We start from the raw sequence: 26,212 nt of genomic DNA, 5'->3' as shown, positions 1-26,212 counted from the left end.
TCTGCCAAGTAATCCTTGCAGTTCAAAACCACAGTGGTGGAGTCGTTGTCAGGAGATAGTACCTTATAATCTTACTAACTGAAAGGCTTACTAACTGAAAGGCTCCATTTTGATGCATATTATACACATATAGCACACATAAACTACTGAATACGCAAGCAGGTGTCCAATGTGTAACTTTTACCAAATTTCATTGTATTTTGCATTTATTTATTGTCCCTTTTAAATTACATAGTAACTTCAATGACACTATTCCAGTCTTCATTTTGCACACTTGTGTTATCAGTGCTTGAATTCTGAGTGTTCTTAAAGAGTGGTCTTCAGAATCTTCACGGTTATCTGTCCTACATGTGCCAGTAATCAAACTGGGAAGTGCATCTGGAAAGTCAAAATAATTATTGAAACTTTTCTATTGTCTCTAATTACTAAAAATATAATTCAAAGTGTACAACTGCTAATACTTACGGTAATGAAAGCACTTGAGTTGGGGAGGTTTCACACTTGGTAATAAATTATCTCACTATGTTCATTTCTAAACTTCTGAACTAGTCTTTCTTGTGACAAAGACAGGCAGAAGCTGCTGTGGCAGCTTCTGCATTTCTGTCGTCAATGAAATTTTGGATTATCATTGTATCGAGGGACTGAAATGTGGTTCAGTTACCTGTGAACATAACAAAGCAGTTAGAATCCATAATCTAAAGATGAACTCTCACTGTATGGCAATTTATGTTATTACAATGAAAACAATACCTCTAGCTGCATACAGGCTTTGATATAAGTCAACGGGGACAGTCGAAAATGTGTGCCCCGACTGGGACTCGAACCCGCGATCTCCTGCTCACATGGCAGACGCTCTTTCCATCTGAGCCACCGAGGACACAGAGGATAGTGTGACAGCAGGGAATTATCTCTGGCACGCCTCCTGTGAGACCCACATTCCCAATTTATTGTCCCACACTATATTCACAGTGCCCCTGCCCATTATACTCATTATTGGCAGCTTTTTGCTGATTCCCGTAAGAGTTCGGGCACTGTTTGTGCATCCGCACGGAAGAAGATGCTCAAATGGCCGGTGAGCCTTAACTATATATATGAAGATGGTTCACCTATGAAACAATCATTTCCTGAAGATGGTATCTTTTCTTTTGGACATTTATGTTATGATTCTCACTTTTCTCAGTTGTTCTATACATCCAATATTAAATCCAATGGAAGAACAAATGTGAACAGGGTGTATACGGCTGGTAAAAACCCAGGAATTTTTTTCATCTGGGAGAAAACCGGGAAAAAATCGGGAATTTTTTAGAATTCTGGGAATTTTTCATTGTTGTAGTTTCCAGTTAAATTTTCGTAATTTTGACTGGTAAGAACCGATACTCCAACAAAAGATATTACTATATCCCGCTACTGCAGAATAAAACTGCAGCAATAAAAAATGGACAAGAGAAAAATATGAAAATAAAACTTAAATTGCCATGGATATGTGCCATATACAACAACAAAACACAGTACTCATACAAGCGTATGCCCGGAGCAAAATGTGTCAAAGGCTTAGGAAGACAGTGCAATGCTTCATAATAACAAATTGCCTCCAATGAACGTGACATCACAACTGTTTACAAAAGATGCATTATAGCAGTTAACGAGCAAGCTCATGCAAATGCGCAGTTGAGTCGCGTATCTTCTCCCACTACAGAAATGTGGCTGTTGGCTGTATTAGCAGTCGCAGTAAGCACCTAGATGCTATCGGGAAAAATTTTACTGGTGCGCCCAAGCTGCCAGCCTCAAACGTGCATGCACAGAATCTAGGGTGACAATTTGGGGGGGTTGGGGGGGGGGGGGGGAGCAGGTGTGCATATTCATATTCTTGGGGAAAAAAACCGCGTGTCACAAAGTGCACGTTGGTCTATGGGTTATTCCGGTTATTCATATGATTTTCAGCGCATCCATGTGGGTTTTTTAACATTCTTTAACACCTTCTAAGTTGATTTCTGAATGAATCATAAGTTGATTTTTGAATGCGTGCATAGCATATGTGATGTCTGTCAGGGGAATTCTCGTTGTATCTAGAAATAAGCTTTCCTGCAGACAAAAGGGGACGGGGCTATGCAAGATGAGCAGAATAAAGCTGAACAGATAAATGCCAATTGCAGTCTGATTACATGGTTGATTGGGTTTGCGAATGACCAGAGTTGTTATATTTACTAGCGAAATCCATAGATTCAGACTACAAGAATGGAAATAAACGACTAACAGGAATAATAGGCAAGAAAGATTATGTATTATCTTCTCGGTGTATACAAGAAAATGAAATTTTGACAGAAAATTTTTGACCAGATTGCTACACTAATAAGGGCTAGCTGTACAGTCCCAGGCTAGCAGCCGTTTAAGTTCTGTTCTTGAAGTAGTGCGGAAAATGCGTTGTACAAACATGTAACAATTCCTAGCTGGGGAATACTTGCGGGATAACGAAACCAATGATTCTGACAGGGTTAGTGAAATTAATCGGCAAATAAGTTGTGACAATGGCACGAATAGTTACAGAATTAGTGATAAGATTGTTTGTTAGAATGAGGAAGGAGAAGAGACGGGATGCGGACATCACACAAATTATGGAAGAATATAACGATTCCAAATGTATATTTGTGCTTAGAAAGAATAAATAGTGGCAAGTAAAATGGTGCCCTTCTAATTGTGAACTGCTGAAATTTGACGAGTTCTGTGCAATTGAAGTACCCTATGAAAAGACAATCCCTAGTGCTTCATGAAACGGGCAACTCAGTTGTGGCTTCTTTGAAATTTGTGATTTTCTGCTGTCGAGCAACTTCATGTTCTTTAACTTCAATCATTTCTGCACTGACGGGTAAACACTTTGTTGCTACTCGCTAATGAAATCATTCAGCCCAGCTTCTAACCTGTAATAGTGCCCACATTTTGGTACAGAAAATGTTTCTGTGTTGCAGGGACAAGCTAAAAGTTGTTCCTTTTGCTGTCTTCCCTGTCTCACATTGCTCTTGTTTATCCTGTATTGTTGACCTGCAGCATGATTTGATGTTTTCTCATCTAGAGAAACCACTCCTCTTTTAAACTTCGTGGTATAGTGAACACACACCGTCATGGTAGACTAAATTCTAGCATTTAAGAAAAATGATAAAATAGACTGAAACAAGGGGTGAAACCTAATGTACTCTTACGTTTCCGACTTAAAGCGTGAGTGTGAATCTGGGTTCTTTCAGTTTATTCCCCCCAAACCACATTCCACTTCTTTATGAGGTGACTTGCTTGGAATTTGCAGCCACTCTTCTTTACTGGATAGCCGGCTGCTGGAAACCCTCTTGACCTCTTCTCTGTCCAATAATGCTAGGTACAGGAATTTTTAGGCTCTGTCTACTTATGAAATAAGTAGACATACAAACATTGCTTTTCGTCAATTAACGATGTATTTGACTTTCATACACAATAAAACTCTCACTTTCAACATAAATATATCACTTCCAGTAAGTGTCTGGTATAGTCGAACATCAGAACCAAATTGAATTACGGTTAAAAGGAAGTTGGCTTTGATACCATAACTTTTCTTAACATAAATCAGAAAATAATTCTTGCCTATAGCAAGGTCACGCCACGAGTTTCCAAGACTTCTTTTTCAACTGTCTTTATTTTAATAACAATAATCAATGATCCAATAAGCACAGAGCTGCATATAAACACCATAGTTCTTCCTTACGCACTCACTAAAACATCTATGGATTGCTCGACAGGTACTTCTCGGTGCTGTTCGTCCGCCACATCTACTTTCTTCCCGCGACTGACATTAAACCTGCACACACAAAAGTGACGCGTAGTAGGTAGGATTCTACCATCCCACTCTCGTATCCAGAATATCGTGTGTTCGAGATCGTATAAGTCTGAGTGGTTCTAGAATTTACAGAGAAATTCTTGAATCACTACAGTACCATCCACAAACATTATATCAAGCACCACTCTCATTGACCCAGAGATCACTGGATGAAACACAAATGAAGTGGGGTGAGGTATTTGCAGTGGAAAAGTTTCACCCATTGCATCCAGCATAGATAACATGTGATTCGTATTGAGAGTCTGTTGTGGTAAAAATCTCTCGTGGACGTAACAAGATTTCATAAAAGTTCATTTATAAGGACCCTCATATTCAAATGTGAAACTTATTGTACTCATAAATATGAAATTAAATGAATGTATCAAAAAACAAAGATGATGTAACTTACCAAACGAAAGCATTGGTACGTTGATAGCGACAGTCACACACACACACACACACACACACACACACACACACACACACACACACACACACACAACACACACACACACACACACAAAATTCAAGCTTTCGCAACCCGCAGTTGCTTCATCAGGAAAGAAGAAAGGAGAGGGAAAGACGAAAGGATGTGGGTTTTAAGGGAGTGGGTAAGGAGTCATTCCAATCCCAGGCGTGCAAAGACTTACCTTAGGGGGAAAAAAGGACAGGGATACACTCGCGCACACACATGCATATCCATCCACACATATACAGACACAGGCAGACATATGTAAAGACAATGAATGCATTGAAACACTTACTGTTAAGTCACGAATATTCACAGCATAGAGAAATGGCTCAATGTATATGGGTATGTACAGACTGCATCTGAATGGAGTTGGAGCTGTCAAAATGTAAACTGTACTCCCCATGCTTGCCAACATCTGCAAGTTTCTTAAAAATGTCCATTTTGGTGACACGTATGTAAAGAGATTTATTTTACTGGCCATGAGTATTCAAAAAAGGTACTAAATGCAAATATGAGCAATATTAAATTTGAATGTAACCCTGTGACGCATAGAGTCCACTACTGTGGGCAGCTGTTAATGGTGGCTGCAATTGCACACAGTTCACTGCAGTGGGGACTCCCTACTGGTGTTGTGTCCTGCATGCATTTGCAGCCTCATGACTGACTGAAAACGCCAGAGAATTGACCATTAAAAGTTGTCCACTGCAGTGAAATTCATGCACCACAGGGTTAATTAATATTTAATACTTGAAACACTAACACAATGGCTTCTCTGGCAAAATAACTTCTATTACGATTTCTAGTGGCATTTTTCAGAACGTCCTTTTGTCTCAGAATCTAAGCTGCAGGTGCATTTTTGGACCACAAAGATCGGAAAAAATGGTTGCCTAATGTTTGTGTAAATATGGTACTCTACATGCCACTATGAAATGCATGACAGATAGGAGATGAGACATTTATGTTAATAAGCTTCTGTATTCACCTGAACTTCAAGAATGGTTTCAGCATTTTTCTCCAGACCTTTGAAATGAGTGAGTGTTTTAATCATAAGCTGTTTTGAAACAATTTGTCATGAAAACACTATCTGGCTGAATCAGAAATAAGTTTTCTGTCTCTTTTTAATCATTTTTGTAAGTACTGAAAATTTCCTGGAGTACAAACCATACATCAGAAAGCTTGGCATTGCATTTTGCTTCTGTGAAAGATCAAACGGTCAGTGTGTTTTGGCATTTGAGCAGATGTAGTTTACAGTTTTTAGAACTAACTGCATAACCTGTAACATTATAAATAACTTCTATGTACAATGTATAAAAATTGCTCGTGTACAGCATTGACAAGTCTACAATATCTGCACTAGAAATTGACAAGGGCCACATACAGCTTATGAGCCTGAATTAATTTCCTGTTATTACAGCATTACTTTGTTTTGTGTACGTTAAGAGTCTATATCAAGGTCAAATGTCAACTGGTAGTTCACTCTTTTAATGTCTCATATTGGGCTATAATTTTACCTGATGGTAAAAATATTGAACCATATTACTTAAAATCGGGGAGACAGAAGCGTACGCACAAACCTTTGGCATGAAGGAATCATAAAAATTGGTCCTAAAATCAGCATCATCAAGAGGGTTGATTTGGTGTCAGGTAGGACCTCTCCAACAATCCATCCAAGAACAACAGTTGAGGAGATAGATATGTTCAACAATCTCTAATGCTTGGGTAGCATCATTTCTGTAGTCAGTACCGTACATCAAGAGAATGGAAACAGAATTTTCAAAAAGTTTCCAAATTCTATCATGTGGTAAGTCAAATACTTGGAAACAGAATATTTGGATATACTTTCTAAGTTCAGCCTATACAAGACTTGTCTCCTACCAATATTACCACACAGTGGATTAGAAGCCATAACTGTACCAAATAAGAACTGTCTCCAGACAACAAAAATGAAGTTCCATCTTACAGAAAACAATATTAGGTAAAATAAGCAATGAAAAATCCAACAACAGCTTCTGTTTGACAGAAGTTTCTTGGAGAACCATGAATTGAAGTGAATGCAGTTTTATTGGCTATCATGCAATGAAGATGGGACCTCACAGAACTCCAAAGGTTTACTTTGATCAAAATGTTCCAGGGAAGAGACAAAGGAGGAGGTCTTAGGCAGCTGAGAGAAGTGGTTCTCATGAGCCTCAAGTATGCAATATAGTATGGAGTGATTAACACTGAACAATGTTCCAAATCCTTGTGTATGTTTTTCTGGACATAAGTAAGAGAGATTCTGTCACATTTGACAGATTCATATTTGCACTAATAGTTAAGTTTGTATTATATTGCCATTAACAATACTGGTTTCTCTACATTTCTCTCTCCCAGATATGAAATATTTCCTGATTTTAACAATAATTTACTGTTTTGCATTTTTTAGAAGAAGGAAGAGGAGAAAACAAAGCTTTCAAAGCGTAAAATGAAGAAACTGACAAGGCTCAGTGTTGCAGAGTTGAAACAACTTGTCAGTAGACCTGATGTTGTTGAAATGCATGATGTTACTGCCAGAGATCCCAAACTACTTGTTCAATTAAAAGCTCACCGTAATACTGTTCCTGTTCCAAGACATTGGTGCTTTAAGAGGAAGGTAAACGCAACAGCTTTAGGTCTGTCATTGCAGACAAATTGACTTTGTATTTCTCTGTTTGCTACATGTATGTTGTTTTTGTTATTATTATTGTTATTATTTTTATTAATATCATCATTATCGTCATCATCGTTGTCGTCACCACCACCACCATCACAAACATTTTTTCTCCTTGTAAGTCTGACCTTTTTGCCAAAATCATTTTCAGTATTTACAAGGTAAAAGAGGGATAGAAAAGCCACCTTTTGATCTGCCAGACTTCATAAAAAAGACAGGAATTATGGAGATGCGTGCAGCGTTACAGGAGAAGGAAGACCAACGAACATTGAAAGCGAAAATGAGAGAACGCGCCCGTCCAAAGCTTGGAAAAATTGATATTGACTACCAAAAACTCCATGATGCATTTTTTAAGTAAGTAGTAGTCCTATCTTGTTTTGATTAGTGTGAGCTGTTGACATTTCTGAACTTTGAATACAGTATTTAACAAAACAAAACCTGATAAAAGGGGTGAAGAGGAATTGGAAATAACATAGGTTTGTAGCCTATTTCAAATTGGAGAATGTATTTCTTAGCCATCTCCTGAACTAACAACTATTGCAGAGGTTATTTATTGAAATAAATGCTTTTGTGGTCATTGTAATTTAAATCCATAAAATGTCATCCTAACTTTGCTGTTGTACACTTGCTAGTGACTTAAGTTTACTGACTCCAGTGTTGGACTCCATTCCAAATATGCGGTTATGATAGCACATTTGCTAATGACTTGTATTAACCTTGGCGCACTCTGGACAGTTTTCTTCAGTGCTGATATGAATCAGTCAACTCATAAAAATATTGGGAGTAACAAATTGTCGGGATCAGCATATCTTGACCTTATAATCTTACTTGCTGATCAATGCGTAACACTGTGGTTATGAACTGCAGACTACCTGGCAAAAGGGCTCTGCCAACTGTTGGACATGTCTGCCTGCAAGCACTGCTACAGTGATCCCATTCCAGAAATCCAGCTGGATCTACAATATTTCCTCAAATCTATAAGTCCATCCCATAACCTCTCCCTTGAACCTATCCCCCTCCTCACCAAAGTCACTCCTCACATTCTATCTTATGCATGATTCCTAAAGTACATAAAACCTGTCACACAGCACACACCATTGTGGCTGAATATAATGCACACAGAGAGAGAATCTGTGCCCTTGTGGACCAACACCTTCAGCTTATTAACTGCTCCTTTACTACGCCATACGCTGCTCATCACTGTTGATACCACTCCTCTCTTAACCAACGTCCCCAATGTCTATAGCCTTGCCACTATTGAACACGATCTTTCTAACACCCACCTTATTCCAAACCTGCTACATACCTGGTCATGATAACCGACTATATCCTGAGCAAAAATTACTTCGTTGAAAGTATTACCTACAAACAAACACATGGTATAGCAACGTGCACTCCATTGCACCATCCTGTACCAACCCACTCATGGGCCATCAAAAGGAATCGCAGACCCCTCACCTAGTTCAGATTCATTGGTGACATCTTCCTGATCTGGATGGTCCTCCTCAGACCAACAAGCCACTTTCCGTTATGTCAACCTCAGCCTCATGGATGGCTCCATCAGTATATGCATCCACATCAGACCTACATACCACCAACAATATCTCTACTTTGATAAGTGCCACCCTCTCCATGCCAAGCAGTCCCTCATGTACAGCCTAGCAACCTGTGGTTGTCACCCATGTAGTCCTTCTCGAAATATGCCAAGGATCTCACCAAGGCCTTTTGCAGATGGAATCACCCTCCCAATCTTGTCCAGAAACAAATCTCTTCCCAAACTTTGCCTCCCCAGCCACCTACCAGCCCCCACATACCCATTGATCAGCTATAAATGAGCACCCGCCCCTCCAACCCCCACGACTCAGTAACACCCAGCGCTGGTGCAACTGTATTATGTTTTCCATCAAGGTTTTAGTTACGTCTTATCATTACTCTAAATGGGAAATATCATCCCCATTCCCCCCACAATGGTACCCCGCCATCCACCCTGTGTACACAGCATCCTCGTCCATCCCTATTCCACCCCTGCTGTTAACCCCTTGCCCAATAACTCGTATTCTTGTAATAGATCTAGATACAAGATTTGTGCCCTACATGCTCTCGCCACCACCTATTCCAGTCCTGTCAGAGGCACCTCCTACCCAGGACCACCTCTGAAAACAGTCATGTGATCTACTATCTTAGCCTCAAACACTACATGGTGATGTCCACTACGAGCTCTCTGTCTATATGAATGGCCACTGCCAAGCATGCTGCTCGACTTGATGTGGTTGACATTGACAACTACCTCACAATCTCTACCCTTTGAATTCTTCCCACCACTACTAGCTTCTCTGCACTGCAAAGATGGGAACTCTACATGCGACATATCATGCTCTCGCATAACCCCCCCCCCCCCCCTCCCAGCCTCAACTTTTGCTAGCCACTGACCTCCATGATCTTCACCTGCCTCTATACCCTTCCCTACTCTCACTGCAGCCTCAAACGTGTCTTCTATCACTTCAGCACACCTGCATAGTTCTGTCACCTTGTCTACTTCTCCCCTTCTCCACCCTCCCCCCTCCCATTTGCACACACAGCACAGCTGCACCTAACAACCTGTCTCCACCACATACCTGCACACTCCCACAGGCTGCGCTGTAGCACCTTCCCTCTTTCCTACCCCTCTATCCCTCAGCCTCCCTGCCTCACATGTTTTCTGTGCTCCCACTACCCACACCACCCCAGCTTAGATGGCTGCTTACCACATTTGCAGTCATGCTTTAGTGCCCAGAGATGACAGTGTGTGTGTGTGTGTGTGTGTGTGTGTGTGTGTGTGTGTGTGTATGTGTGTACGCTCGTGTGCATCAGATGAAGTATTTAGTCCAGTAGATGAGAAATATCAAGCAGTCTTCTTTCATTGTGCTCATCTGCCACTCAGTGGTTCCTCGTCTGACGAGTAACAGTCTCTGGTTGTTCCATTCCATTTGAGTTTTATCCATCTATGGCTATATATTAAGTTGGTGCTTAAGTTCCTAGGTAGGGTGTACACGAGCCGGGAGATCCGGGAGAAACCCACGAATTTTTTCATCCGAGAGAAAACTGGGAAAAACCCGAGAATTGTTTAGAATTCCTGGAATTTTTCATTGTTTTTGTTTTCAGTTAAGTGTTTTTATTTTGACTTGTAAGAACCAATATTTTAACAAAGGATATTACTGTATCCCGCTGCCTCAGAATAATACTGCAGCAATAAAACATGAACAAGAGAAAAAATGAAAATAAAACATAAATTGCAAAGGAAATGCACCATATACAACAACAAAAGACAGTGTGCATACAAGCATCTGCCAACAGCAAAATGTGTCAAAGGCTTTAGGAAGACTATGCAATGCTTCGTAACAGCAAATTGCCTCCGATGAGCTTGAAGTCACAACTGTTTACATCAGATTTGTTTTGGCAGTTACGAGCGGGATCATGCGCATGTGCAGTTGAGTAGTACCTTCTCCCGCTTGTGGCCACAGAAATGTGGCTGTTGACTGTGTAAGCAGTTGCAGCAATCAGCTAGATGCTACCAGGAAAAAATTTGCTGGTGCTCCTAAGTTGCCAGATTCATGCATGTGCAGCAGGCCCGGATCGAGAAAGGGTGGGGGGGGGGGGGGGAGAGGGGGGGCAGATTCATTTTCTTCAAGAAAAAAACCTTGTTTCCCAAAGCACCTTGCATCCAGCGCATGTTGATCTATCAATTATTCATATGACTTTGAAACTCATCCCTGTCGATTTTTGAACACATTCTAAGTTGATTTCTGAATGAATCATAAGTTGATTTGTGAATGTGTCCATAGTGCACATGACGTCTCTGTCAAGGGAATCCTTGTCGCATCTAGAAACTAACTTCCCTGCAGACAAAAGGGGCTATACAAGATGAGCAGAGTAAAGCTGAACCGGTGAATGACAATTGCTGTCTCATTATGTGGTTGACTGGGTTTTGCAAATGATGTGTGTTGTTATAATTACTAGCATAATCCATAAATTCAGACTACCAGAGTGGAAATAAACGACTAACAGGAATAACAAGTAATAACGATTACGTATTATCATCTCGGTGTATCCAAGAAAATGAAATTTTGACAGAAAATTTTTTGCCAGATCACTATACTAGTAAGGGCCAGTGCACGGTTCCCAGCTAGCAGCCACTTTAAGTTCTGTTCTGGAAGTAGCGCGGAAATTGCATTGTACAAACATGTAACAATGCCTAGCCAGAGAATACTTGCGGGACAACTAAACCGGTGATTCTGGCAGAGTTAGTGAAGTTAAGCAGCGAATAAGTTTTGACATTGGCAGAAATAATTATAGAATTAGTGATGACAAGACTAATTGTTAGAACGAGGAAGGAGAAGAAACGGAGAAATCACACAAATTATGGAAGAATATGATGGTTCCAAATTTGTATAAAAATTTCGTACTACTACTTTTTGATCTCATACTTGAGAAACGGGAGCGTATGAATGATTTGCTAAACTATTTCCTAACATAAAACTTTTTGCTTGTAGTGGGCCTTATAGGCATTTGATATTGGTACTTCATGAATTATATTCCGTCGTGTTATAAAAATGACCATTTGTGCCAAAACAGTCTCATTTATTTTGTGTTTTTTACAATTGCTGCAGTATTAGAAAGGCCAATTTAGTCTTATCTAGCAGACAGTGGCAAAATAGACGTAATCAGATCGAGAAACCACACCAGTCTTGGGTCCTGTTTCTATTAGATGACAACATTTCAATTTTTCATGTATCAAAACGTTTGACAATTTTTGATGAAGTAATAGGTTCATTCACAGAAAGGAAAACACGCTATATAAAGCTGTAGGAAGGCTAGAGAAAAAAAATTCTAGGAGCTAAGGATTGAAGAAATGTGTACTGTCTTGCTTGTCTCTTGTCTTTACTGGTTTTATGTATCCTATATTTAATTTTATGCCGCACAAAGCACCAAGCTGTTAGCTAATAGGGAATAAAGAGTGCAAATTTTCTGCAGAGTTCTTGAAGAAAAAAAAAAAAAAAAAAGTAGGGGAAGGATGCAAACCGGCCACTGGAAGCAGGAGAGGCACCACAGGTTATTTTAATTTCCACTGTCCTGAATATAATTGGATGGCATCCATTACAAGATATAAGCGTTTCAATTCCACAGAGCAAAACACAGTAACGTGTGATAGAAGAATGCTGTGTGAAGAGATATGGCACTGCATTTTGGCACACTTAAGACCAAATAACATGTCTTACATTTTCTTGAATACATATGTTTCATGCATGAGACTCTTCAGAAAGATGTGCGCTACAAAATGAATATGTTTTTGAAAATTTGATTTTTTTTTTAATTTTTGGTGTCCTATCTCAAATGCTCGAGGAAGGGAAGAGAGGGGATCACGCACCACTATTTAGTATTGCCCCTGGTCGGAAATGTTGCAGATCTGGGGCTGATGCGTAGAGCAGTCTGAGTTACAATGGGGAAGTGGGTAGTATCCATGTGATCTGTGTTTACATTTAGTGATTTTACTGTTTCCTCTTCGTTTACTGCTCTTATGTGAAATAAAAACAAAACGGATTTCTGTGGCTGGGAGTTATCAATTGAATACATTCACATAATTACAGAAGGCTAAGATATGTTATTATTTTCAGATTTTATTTTATTTACATCTTTCTGACAGTCAAGCATTAATTGCCTTGCAGAACAATGAAGTTATTTTGTCGGTTTGGTAAAGAAACTTTCTTTTATTAAACCTTTCCGCTGGGGCAGTCAATATATTTTAAATGAAGTGTTTAATTCTACACTATTGGCTAGTTTAAACTGTTCACTGCATTTCAAGTGCTTGTTTTCATCTTCTAGCACATATGGCATTATGCCACAATAAGGAACCAAACATGAGATAACACAGTATTTGTACACCAAGAAAATTTACATCCCGAAAACCACATTGAAAAGCTTAACATCAGGTCGAGGCCTACTTCACTGGGAATCTGGACATACGAATGTGCACATTTTAGTATGGGTCACGAAATTCAGATGCTCTTGGGGTATCCTCTGATGTCTTGTTTCTTTTGACATTATGTAAGATCTTTTAATGCTCCACATGTACGAACATACGGGCCTCCTACGTCATCGTAGCTGCGCGAGCACAGCGGCGCATGTCATCTGGTGCTCTCTGGCAACTGCTGAAACGAACCTATTTCTAACAGGTCACGGGAAAATATTTGTGAATAATGGTTTGAAATACATTACTTTCAAAGTAAATTTCCTTTTATGCAAGTTGAACTGTGTGCGAGAATGTATGATGAATTTCTTAAATCACAGAGCCTTTGACTCTCATTTAAAAATCAACTCGTTGATGACGAGCCATTTAGGTGAATTTCGAGCCCAGAAGATAAGACATTCATGTAGTTATTAATTGTGTGATATATCTTAAAAGTATAATACACCCATAAAAGACCAACATTACATGTGAAAGCTTTGCTTTTTTTGTAGCAACTTTATGTATAATAATTAAACCATTAACTTTTCCTGTTTGTGTGTTCGCGCTACTTAACAGTGATATTGCTACTGGTTGACTACATCAAGTGTCCCAAGCTCTGAATATCCACTGTCATTGGCTGGCAAGATCACGTGACATGAGCTATGACTGCTTACAAAAAACACAAGTAATATGCCCTGTTTGGTGGAATTTGAATACATACTTTCGTAATACGAAAATATGTCGTGTACGTGTTGCTGTAAATTGTAGATATTTCCAAAGTGTGGTTTTTTCCTGAGTTTTGTTTTCTAAAGCACCAGGAAATTCAACGCCCATGTATAAAACCATAACTATTTAAAGGACTGATAAGTTACACAGATCCGAGAGAAAATATACTGTCAGTTAACAGGGAAAAAGTATGTTTTCACCAGGAGAAAGTGTATTTTTAATCAGGGAATCCAGGAGAAATCCAGGATTTTTTTTTCCTTGTCTGCGTGTACAACCTGATAGAGTTTTTGTTTTGCATGTTGGTGTACCGGTTGCTATGGTTTTATTTATCAATGACCATTTTTCATTTGTTGTTCGCTGTTGTTATTTGAGTGTACATGTTTTCATTTTGTCATTTGGAGATAGTGAGTGTAGCTGTGTATGCTACAAAATGGAGTGTCAAGTGGAGAAATTATAACATTTCCGACGTGTACTTCTGTTTGAGTTCACAGAGGGGTGATAGCAGCAGAGGCAGCCATTTGCATCATCTATAGGGATAATGCCACTGACTGAGTATGGCAAGAAAATAGTTTTCTTGTTTTAGGGGGGATTGTTTTGTTGGTAGTGCCTCTCCACTTTTGGGAAGACCTTCGGGGTTTGATGATCATTTAAACACATTAACCCACAATGATTTATATAATTGAACTCAAGATCTGGCAAATGTGATGAATCGTGATCATTCCATCATCATGCAACATTTGCATGCAATGTGGAAGGTTCAGAAATTGGGTGTATAGATATTGCAAGCCCCAAGCCAAAATCACAAAAATTAGCAAGTGGTTTTTGAGCATCTGTGCATGCTCTTGATCAGTTGCCTGGTGAACAACAACAACTATTCCTACACTCTATTGCTACTGGTGACAAGAAATGGTGGTGTATGCTAACATAAGAAAAAGAAAAAAATTATTGAGCCTAAACAAAGCAGCAAATCCCCGTACAAAGACATGCATGCATCAACAAAAGAAAATGTTGTGCATCAGTGGAACAGTGACAGTGTGACGTACTACAAATCGCTTCCCGGAGGTGTAACGATGACTGCTGACATTGCCAACAACTGAGACATCCTGTAGATGCAATCCAAGAACAACGACTAGGAAGGCTGTATGAAGTGATGCTACTCCACAATAATGCCCACTTGCATTCTGTTAGTCAGGGAAAAACACTATGTGGGAGTTGGTTTCACAAGTCATTATGCACCCACTTTATTCACCTGATCTTGGCTCTTCAGATTTTCACCTTTTCCCCACTCTCTCAAACACCCTTCAAGGAACTTCCTTTTTGGATGAAAATGCACTCCGAACATGGCTTGACAATTTCTTTGTCTCAAAACCATGCAATTTCTACAGTTGCAGAATCAAAAAGTTAAGTTAGCATTGGTAAATTGTTGTAAATAGTGAAGGAGACTGTCTCTGTTATGTGTATCTCTTGTCTTCATCAAACTAATGGAAAAATGCTACAAAGTTAAGCACCAACCCAATATTTCATCATAATTATCCAACTTTTCTCCTTTTGGTTTCATTACTTCAGTTGTTAATTTTAACTTAAAATAGCCCCATTTGACAGTTAACTTCACCACCCAATTACTTGATCCCAAACCCGGTATCTGCTTAGTAATATTACTCGACAAACCCTCAAAGTTATCTACTTTCATATTGAGGTCTTTGATGTTTTCATAAAAAAAATACGTAATGTTTTAATTGTGAGATCTAAGGGTGATACACAGTTCTACTGCCATGTGCTAGGAAATTGATCACATTAGTATGGGACAACTGCACTTAACTGTATAATTAAGTGCAGTCACATGTCACACAGATTAGACCAGCTGTAAGTGGCACAGTACCAACTAACACAGATCCTGGCAGCATCAGAATTCACCATTTCAACTGACTTACCCACAGATGCCTCTCCAAAATAGTGGAAATTGTACTTTCTTGCTTTCTACAGACTGTTAGTAAATGCTTTTCACTACCAAATTACACTGATTCCTATTTTCTAATTATTAGCAGAGCAAATTACTCCAATATTGCCTTCAAGGCAGCTTGTACTTTCATGAATTGGACTATCAGTTGCTCTCTAATAGTCTTCTTTTTTTTTCTTTCAAAACTGCTTGGCTCATTGTCAAGTTCCAAGTGGCAGGCACTGGACTTCATTGTGATGTACAAGTTCTTTTCTTTACAGGTTCATGAGCTAGTTACTCATTAATTCATAATTTTGTCTAAATGTTGGAAAATCCACACATTAATAAAATATTTTTGTCTACATGGCATTATGAATTTGGGATGTGAGTGTTTTCATAAATATTGCTATTGTCACATCATCAAAATCTTATGTCAATTGAAAGTACACCTGTTTATCAGTAGTCCAATACATACTCGAACATTAAAAATATTTTGTTGTAGAACTATTTCTAATAAGGCCATCCAGAAAGTAACAGACTTTTCATACAAAAAATTAAAAATGTGAATAAAATTTTATTATATATAATTTTAAAGGTACATTCTTAAGCTGCTTTGTTACGTAATCGCCATTCAGATTGAGGCAATGTCATACTGTGGCATGAGTTTTTCAATACCATCTCTGTAGAAATATGCCATCTGCCATTGCAACCACTGGTTTGTACTGGCATGCAGTTCAGAATCGGTATCAAAGCATTGTGTAGTAAGCCATGTCTTTATTGCTGGTAAGAGGTGGTAGTCGCTTAGTGACAAATCCAGTCTGTATGGTGGATGATCAAACGACTCCCATCCAAAACCTCATAGGAGCCCTCAGGTAATATCAGACATTTGTTGTGAAAAACAAAAATTTTTGCACTAAGTTTTCCCCAACACTTGTTTTATGTCATCTGCCTTAACTTTGTCAGTGCTTGACATTTGGTTTGCAGTTTTTTACCAACAAAAAACTAATCTCACACCTTACAAGTGGCAGAATTTTCTATTGCATTGCACACTTTAACACATCACAGAAACCAAAGCAGCTGAGACAGAGGCCACACTCTGCTGCCACTAGATGCATACTGAATGTAGACATTATGGCACTGAGATGGCAGCTGTAGCCCTGCCCACAGCTGCAATAGATCAAATTTCTGGCTAGCCCTCATATTTTGACAATATAGTGCATTAAAAGAATATATTGTCCATTCAGTATTTCTTGTTCTTTGCTAATTATGAGTGGTAGGTTTCTGGAATGCTTATAGTGGTCAGCTCTGATACTGCTGTGCTAACTTTAGATGGCCCACTCTCAGTTGTATTTGACTGACCATCACCACCCATGCTCATTCATGGCTCACTGGGAGCAACATATAGTGCAACAGAGTATCTCTTCTTTTAAAAACTGTTAACAATGACATTACAAAACATCTGATTATCCCACTAAACCTCACCATACTTGCTCAAAGTTGAGGCTAAGAGGGTTGGTCTCTCACAGTACATACAAAAAGGACTAACTTAAGTTCAAACCGACAATGCTTATGTTAAAAAAAACAATAATTTGACTGTTTAAAAAAAAGACATTTTGTAATTAATGACTGTTCTACTTGAAATGAATCAGAATTTTTTGTAATTTCTTTCTTCCTACAGGTGGCAAACGAAACCTAGGATGTCAATCCACGGAGACTTATATTATGAGGGTAAGGAGTTTGAAACACGCCTGAAAGAAAAAAAACCAGGTGACTTGAGTGAAGAGCTACGAACTGCATTGGGCATGCCTGTAGGCCCTAACGCTCACAAAGTTCCACCTCCTTGGCTCATTGCCATGCAAAGATATGGACCACCACCATCGTATCCCAACCTCAAGATACCAGGCTTAAATGCTCCTATACCGGATGGATGTTCCTTTGGTTACCACGCAGGTGGTTGGGGAAAACCCCCTGTTGATGAATCGGGAAGGCCTCTATATGGAGACGTTTTTGGTGTTCAGAGTCAGGATTCGCAGGTACATCAATGACAATATTGTATTTTCTTTCTGTAATGTGCAACTGTTTATTTTACAAATGTAAGTGTATGGTAGGTTTTTTAAGTAATGATTTTGAATATTGTATACATCATAAGATATAAAAACTAAAGTAAACAGTTATTGATAATATAATATAAACAGATAGATAAAAATCTACTCAACAAGTAGTGACAGGGTAACACTCACACAAAAGGACTTAACTATTACAAGCTTTTGGGGCCAGTGGCTCCTTCATCTGGCGGAAGAGTTGAATGGGAAGGGAGAGAGGTGATGGAAAGAGATTGGAGGGGTTTAGGGAAAGGGGTACAGTTCAAAAAAGTCACCTGGAACCCCGGGTCAGGGGAGACTTACTGGACAGGGTGAGAAGGAAAGACTGATTTTGGGGGACGACTGCACTGGATGAGAATTGAAAACCTGAGAGCTTAAAGGTGGAAGACGGTAATATGCAAGACAGAGCTTGCTACTAAAACATCATGCACAAGTTAATAAGACTGAGAAGAAGTGCATTGTATGGAACACAGGTGGGAGGAGAAGAGTCAGAATATGAAAGATGTAGGGTACTAAGATGAAGTGAAGAAAGGAAGGAATTAATGTAAATTAAGATCAGGTGGGTGGTGAGAACTAAGGATATGTTGTAGTGCTAGTTCCCATTTCTGGAGTTCTGCAAAACTGGTGTCTGGGAGAATAATTCACATGGTGCTTGCGGTGAAACAGGCACCAAGGTCATGAATGTCACATTGTAGAACTTGCTCTGCAAAGAGATATTATGTAAATAATGGATTTCAGCTATCAGTCGCCCTTTTTAAATTTTATTGGCAGATCTAGGTTTCAGCTAGAAACTAGCCATTCTCAATGCACTATCATTTTTGATCAATGCATGTAATGCCTGTTGGTTGGGCTTCATCCACAGTTCAATGAACTGTGGATCAAATCTAGATATGTCAATAAAATTTAAAAAGGACGACTGATAGCTGAAATCTATTATTTACAAGTAACAACAGTCGCTGCATGCAACAGCCTTCTGAATGGAAGGTTACCTGATGAGGGGATATTATGTGTTGCCTGTATACACCCTCTGCCTGTGCCCACTCATCCTGACTGATAACAGGATGGTAGTCATGGCGACGCAAAAGGCTGAACAGAGTTTGCATAACAGCTGATATATGGCGTGTCATTTCACAGGTGCCTCTCCCTTTGATAGTATATGTTTTGCCAGTTACAAGGCTGGAATAGGTGGTGGTAGGAGGGTGCATAGGGCAAGTCATACAGCGGTAACGGGCACAGGGATAGGAGCCATAGGGTAGGTTGTTGCAGAGATTGGGAGGGTGACGAAAAGGTATTCTAAGTGTGGTGGACAAAATCTCAGACAGAATGGATCTCATTTCAGGGCATGATTTTAGGAAGTCATGGCCTTGTTGAATTAGCTGATTGATATTCAATGCCAGAGTAATACTGGGTGACAAGTGATGTGCTCTGAAGTTGCTTGTTGGAGGGATCAGCAGTACCAAAATTGACTGTGATGGCCTGGGAAATCTGCTTGTGAACCAGGCTGCAGGGATAACTACATCCAGTGAAGGCTGAAATGAGAGTGGTAGTTTATTGCTGTAAAGAGTTTGCATCTGAACAAACTTGTTTGCCTCAAATGCCAAGGCTGAATAGGAGGGAATGTATGAAATGGAATGGATGGGAACTGTCAAAATGTGAGTATTGCTGTTTCTTAATAGTTTTGGTGTGGACGGAAGTGTGTAGCTGGCCTTCGGTGAGGATGAGATATAAAGATATAAAGAGTAATTTAACTTACTGAAAACTTAGTCATATCATCTTCCATATGACTCTGCCGATGGATAAAAGCTGGTTTCAGAAAGTGGTAATCTCACATACCAACTTAGCTGTAAATTTTGCGCAGCTTTTTATGTGGGTGTGACAACCAACCAGTTTTCACTCAAAAGTATGAAGACTGCCAAATCGTTGCCAAGAGCAAAGCTGACTGCCATGTAGTGCAGCCTACTGCAGAGTACACCATACTTGGCTTCAATGTTTTCTTCACAACCCATGGTATTTGGATTTTCTCCCCCAGTATCAGCTTCTCCGAATTACGTAAGATGGCAATTGTCCACGTGACGTGCTTTGATCCTACAAGCCATTTGACCATAATCTCCTCTAATCCTTATCGCACACCTATGTCCACACCTGTCACCTGTCTTTGTGCCTGCTGTTTGCTGCATCAACCTACTCTCACACTTTCGTCTTTGTGATCTACCCACTTCGCATCCCAACACTTTCATTTCATCTCTCTCTCTCTCTCTCTCTCTCTCTCTCTCTCTCTCTCTCTCTCTCTCTCTGTGTGTGTGTGTGTGTGTGTGTGTGTGTGTGGGGGGGGGGGGGGGGGGGGTGTTATTTCAAATAGCTCCAAAGAAGGGCATTGTAAAAATAAAAATGAAAACCCACAGGTTTCAACTTTTTATGTACCTATCGACCAATGTGAAGATTTTCATAAGTAGTAAAGTTAGTGTTCCAGAACTTTTGCCTTTGACTGGCATTTATTCAGTAATAATCTCATCGGTGAGTGATTATCTGACACCTAACACATTCCAACAGCTATAGTTCAACAAAATATTAATTTGCTGCCACACAATTCTTCAACAGATGATTACAAATGCTTTCACTAAGCCGTAAGCACTAAGCAATTCACTTTGTGGCAAGCTTTATTCATAGTCCAAAATTGCCGCACAGCACTTGCTACTATTAACAACATTTTAATAGCCCTAAAGAGCTCATTCATGACAGCTCTACCACTATTTCGAAAAATGTTTCTTGATTTTATGACAAAGTCAAATTTGTTTGTGTAGTCAACTTTCCAAAATCTCTGACATAATTTGAGCACTACATATTGCCTGCTGTACTAACAAATCTGACAAGATTAGAAAACTGTGAAACATTTATCCAAGAAAACTTCATTGTCATACTATTATAACTTGTTTAATGGCTCTATGCATAATTTGAGAGGAGCATATTTATACCAGTATTTCAAAAATTATTTAAATAGGCTTTTTTTCTTACAATTTATGCTAATAAGGGTAATTAGAGTATATTTAACACACATTCCATTATAATTAGTAGTAATCTATATGTAATTTGAACGTTAATGAAGCAGGTCATTCTTCGTTGGCGTGGTATTTTAGTAGTATTTGTTGTAAATGGTCTTCATGGGTTTGCCGCCGGATCACATTGTGCAAATTCCACAATATTTCCTCGGTGCAACTGTCCAACATCTTCAGGTGGTTCAACTTTGCTGGTGGCTAGTTACAACTGACGGTATCTGCACGTCGACGCCCTGTTTCTACAACATGAGCGTGAAGAATGTACAGCCGCGGAAATCACACATGCGCAGTGATTTGCCGTATTCAAACTTCCTCTGCTGAAATTCGCAGAGAGGCTCTCCCGTGCATGCGTTGTTTGCTGCATTTGTCATCAGTGGGTCCAAACGTTATTCACCAGTGGTTGTACTAGGCCAATGTTATGATGGGCCTGTTATCTAAGAACCTTGATTTTCACGTTGTGATTTAATAGTAGCCACTGCAGTGTTCCAGGCCTTGCTCAGTTGAAATCCCTTATCCTTGTTGATGAGATTATCGGCTGTACGGATATGTATTGCTTCCTTAATGATGCCATCCCAGAAAGATGATGCTGGGGATAAAACTTCCATCTTTTCATAAATCATACAATGTCCTGTATTCAGACAGTGTTCCACGATTGCTGAATTTTCCGATTGACGAAGGCGCTCATGATGCTGATGTTCATTGCAGCGTTCTTGTACTGTGCGGCATGTCTGATCTATATATGCTGCTCCACACTGACAAGGAATCTTGTACACACCACATTTCCTCAGGCCAGGATCATCCTTAACCAAACCCAGCAGGTTTCTCACTTGTGCAAATGGTTGAAAAACACAGTTCCATATCTTCCGAGGACTCTTCAGATTCTTGACGACAAATTTTACACTTGTCACCTTCAGAATTTGAAAGAGAGTATTCCAGTCAACATTGTCAAAAGCTTTCTCTAAGTCTACAAATGCTATAAACATAGGTTTGCCTGTCTTAACCTATCTTCTAAGACATGTCGTAGGGTCAGTATTGCCTCGTGTGTTCCAACATTTCTACAGAGTGCAAACTGATCTTCCCCAAGATTGGCTTCTACTAGTTTTTCTATTTGTTTGTAGAGAATTCAAGTTTGTATTTTTCAGCTATGACTTATGAAATTGACAGTTTGGTAATTTTCGCTCCTGTCGACACCAGCTTTCTTTGGGATTGGAATTATTATATTCATGTTGAAGTCTGAGGGTATTTCACCTGTCTCATACATCTTGCTCACCAGATGGAAGGATTTATTATTTTTTTTCCCATGGCTGGCTTTCCCAATGCTATCAGTAGTTCTAATGGAATGTTGTCTACTCCTGGATCTTATTTTGACTAAGGTCTTTCAGTGCTGTGTCAAATACTTCACACAGTATCATGTCTCCCATTTCATCTTCATCTATGCCGTCTTCCATTTCCATAATATTGCCCTCAAGTACATTGCCTTGTATAGACCCTCTATATACTCTCTGCTTTCCCTTCTTTGCTTAGGACTGGTTTTCCATCTGAGCTCTTGATATTCATACAGGTGGTTCTCTTTTCTCCTGTAGGCCATATGTATCTTACCTCTAGTGATATGTGCTTCCAGATCCTTACATTTGTCCTCTAGCCATTATTGCATAGCCATTTTGCACTTTCTGGAGATATCATTTTTTAGAGGTCAAATTTGTTTGTATTCCTTTTCGCCTACTTCCTTTACTGCATTTTTATATTTTCTCCTTTCATCAATTAAATTCAATATCTCTTCTGTTACCCAAGGATTTGTACTAGCCCTCATCTTTTTACCTACTTGATCCTCTGTTGCCTTCACTATTTCATCTCTCAAAGCGACCCATTTTTCTTCTAGTATATTTCTTTCCCTTGTTCTATTTCTTTCCCCTGTACTTTTCAATTATTCCCTAACGCGCTCTCTGAAACTCTCTACAACCTCTAGTTCATTCAGTTTATCCAGGTCTCATCTCCTTAAATTCCTACTGTTTTACAGTTTTTCTGTTTTAATTTACAGTTAATTAGCAATAAATCGTGGTCAGAGTCCACATCTGCTCCTGGAAATGTCTTATAATTTAAAACCTGGTTCCTAAATCTCTTTCTTACCATTATATAATCTATCTCAAACCTTCCAGTGTCTGCAGGTCTCTTCCAGATATACAACCCTCTTTCATGATTCTTACACCAAGTGATAGCTTTGATTTAAGTTATGCTCTGCGCAGAATTGTACGAGGCAACTTCCTCTTTCATTCCTTACCCCCACTCCATATTCACCTACTGCTTTTCCTTCTCTTCATTTTCCTACAATCGAATTCCAGTCCCCCATGACTACTAAATTTTCATCTCCCTTAATTATCTGAATAATTTCTTTTATTGCATCATACATTTACTCAATCTTTTCATCATCTGCAGAGTTAGTTGGCATATGAACTTGTACTATTGTGGTAAGTGTGGGCTTTGCATTTATTTTGACTACAATAATATGTTCATTATTCTTTTTTCCCCCCTACTCTTGCATTGCTCTTATTTGATTTTGTATTTATAACCCCGTATTCATCTGACCAGAAGTCTTGTTCCTCCTGCCAGCGAACTTCACTAATTCCCAGTATATCTAACTTTAACCTATATATTTTGCTTTTTAAATTTTCTGAACTACCTGCCCAATTAAGGGATCTGACATTCCGTGCTGCGATCCGTAGGATGCCAGTTTCGTTTCTCCTGATAACGATGTCCTTGTGAGCAGTCCCTACCCAGAGATCGCAGTACCAACACAGCAAGGCTGTATTGGTAGATGTTACAAAGCATATCAGTTATACAGACTGTTGCCCCCCTGCAGCTACTGAAACTACTGTGCTTGTACTTATGTTACGGCTATCTATATCACTGAGGCATGCAAGCCTCCCCACAAATTGCAAGGTTCATGGTTGATGGGGGGACGTAAGTCTAAAGAAACAAAAAATTGTGTGATTTATTTATATTTTCAGGTGTGTTATGGGTTTATTGAATGGATACTACTTTTGATTCTATCTGTATGCTTCCATTTGATTTTGGTTTTGTCTGTAGCTGTATTGGTTCTTCAACGGAGGATGATACACACTGAATGCATGAAGATAGTGATTTACTGTCTCCTGCTGTTGCACTGCATTAGTAATTGCATACAGGCAGATAGTTAGTATTTTTGGATAGAAAATCATTCATGAAAATATCTTTTGCCAAATTTGTCTTAACTTCTGAACATAGCAATTTTTCAGGATCAGTTTGTATAAACATTTATATAATATTACTGGAGGTCAGGAGATTTTTAATGTCATTGTATAGCAAAGCAGTAAACTTAGTGCCCTTCATCTGTTTGGATCCCTGCTCCATCTTTCTCCCCCAGTTCAGAAAAGTATCCCATTCCCTGGCTAAAGCCTAGTCCCACATCCCATTTCTGAAATGGTGCCTCAACTATGGTACCCCGCCCCGGCCTAACCATAAAGATTCCTTTCTCTGCATCCCATCTCTTCTTTCACAATGATGTGTATCTTTTCAGATTCTGCCAAATGCTGGCCCTCACAAACCTGGTACTGCAGAAACACGTCTATATGGCACAGGCATCTGAAACCCACCTGTGCTCCTCCCGCAAGATACTACTGCTGTGCAGTCTCTACTCCATACATCACTTTTCAGAAATTGAGTACCTTGCTCTCCAGCACCTGGCGGAGCATTCCAGACACCACCTCCGTATAAGCTATCCAACCTGCTGACATCCTACTGTTGCCTCGATGCACCACTATACAATCCCTACCCTGCCCACAGTTTCCTCCATGCCCCCCCCCCCCTATGTAGCAATGCAAGGGGCTCCAAATTTGTTATAAAAGTCAGTAAATTACACAATGGGCAGTATTTTTCAGTTCAGGTATTTCATTCATTCCAAGCAAGTGTCGATTCGTGATGTCATCATCCAGACACGAGTTGACTGTAATCTGAATCCATTTTAGCAAACTAATAACTTCTCTCAGGTGATAAAATTTTATTGATTATGAAATAAAAGTTCTTGAAGTTTATTCAGAATTGGAAATGTTAATTACTAATTACATGCCATAATTTATTTGTTTAATGTAAAGGTGTTTTGAATTTTGTATGCATAAAAAAAGTGTGAATTTATGTGCAGCTTTTACCCTGATACAAGTTATCACTTAGAGTGCTAAAAGTGCACGTGGATAGTTCACTGACCTATTTGGTGAATTTTGTTTTGTGATCTTGACCTGAATGGAGAGTAAATCCAGTAAACTTTATGTGAGATAGACACATCACATTATTACAAGAGTCATTTAGCCCATTAGGGAAAACTGAAACCTGCGCGCTGGATTTGAAATACGTTACACGCCAGTTCATGATTGAGCTGGCCTGTAAATCACGTACAATAGTTACAAATGCGTTTGGACTTAATGCACGAAGTTGGAAATTAATTTTGCTCATTTTGACAAAAAATGAACCGAAAGTTTATTCGAAATATCAACGTCCAGTTTTAATTGAGACACATATCACCTTGCCCATTACACACACAAAATGTTACATGAAGTTTGCTGACTGTATGTGAGTGTTTTCTTTCCATCTTTCTTTTCTTTTGCTTGTGCCTTTTTCCCGCAATGATGCAGGGTCGGCATGGTTAATCGGTTTTGCCGAGGTTAATTGAAGGGGTGGCCGGATGCTCTTCCTGCTGCCACCCCGTAACCCCCCCTTTGCCCCTCCCGGGATGGAAGTAGTGTACCCCAACTGTGGGTGTCTAGTGTAATCCATGGAATAGTGTGAATGTGTTCAGATGTCTGCGAGCCATGTAACTGAGGTGGGACGTGGGGACCAGGCCGATATTCATCTAGTGGGATGTGGAAGACCGCCTAAAAACCACATCCAGGCTGGCAGGCACACTGGCCTCCATCGTTAAGCCGCTGGGCGGATTCGATCCGGGGCAGCACTCCTACGCGAGTCCAGGAAGCAGCGCATTAGCGCTCTCTACTAACCTGGTGGGTTGTGTTTTTCTTTCCATAAAAGCCAATAAACTTACTGTTGTGTAACTTCATTGATTGTCCTAAACCACTACGGAACTTGTTGTATCATGTCTCTTCACAAGAGATCTCATGAAGCCGGGATAAATAATAAGAAGAAAAAGACTATAAAGAAGAGACATCAGTATACCTAAACCATGCCTAGCTGACCTTTTCAACATGCCAAAACTTCCTACCAGCTCTCCATCAAATCTAGAGACAAAACATTCCTGTAATACTGTTAACCTTTCCATCAAAACCCTCACTCCAAAGAAGTTCCAGTCCTATCCAAAGGCCACACTTTTAGTTGTACATCCAAATTTAACCATGCTGGACTTGTCGTAGACCTGCTCTCATTCTCCCATTCC

At 39.5% G+C, this 26,212-nt stretch overlaps 1 protein-coding gene across 1 annotated transcript in view; it reads left to right on the top strand.

The window, feature by feature from the left end:
* The window catches only part of LOC126348491 (splicing factor 3B subunit 2-like), a 113,505-nt gene that overhangs the window by 72,160 nt on the left and 15,133 nt on the right, over nt 1–26,212 (top strand). Inside the window, exons 7-9 of the mRNA XM_050002359.1 lie at nt 6,733–6,939; nt 7,148–7,350; nt 17,320–17,674. Coding sequence (XP_049858316.1) covers nt 6,733–6,939; nt 7,148–7,350; nt 17,320–17,674 — 765 coding nt within the window. The remainder of the gene's footprint in view (nt 1–6,732; nt 6,940–7,147; nt 7,351–17,319; nt 17,675–26,212) is intronic.

Source organism: Schistocerca gregaria, chromosome 1 (assembly GCF_023897955.1).
Source record: "Schistocerca gregaria isolate iqSchGreg1 chromosome 1, iqSchGreg1.2, whole genome shotgun sequence".
NCBI classification, from domain to species: Eukaryota; Metazoa; Arthropoda; class Insecta; order Orthoptera; family Acrididae; genus Schistocerca; species Schistocerca gregaria.
The sequence above is the reverse complement of the archived record's forward strand: the minus strand, read 5'-3'. Positions and strand labels throughout refer to the sequence as shown.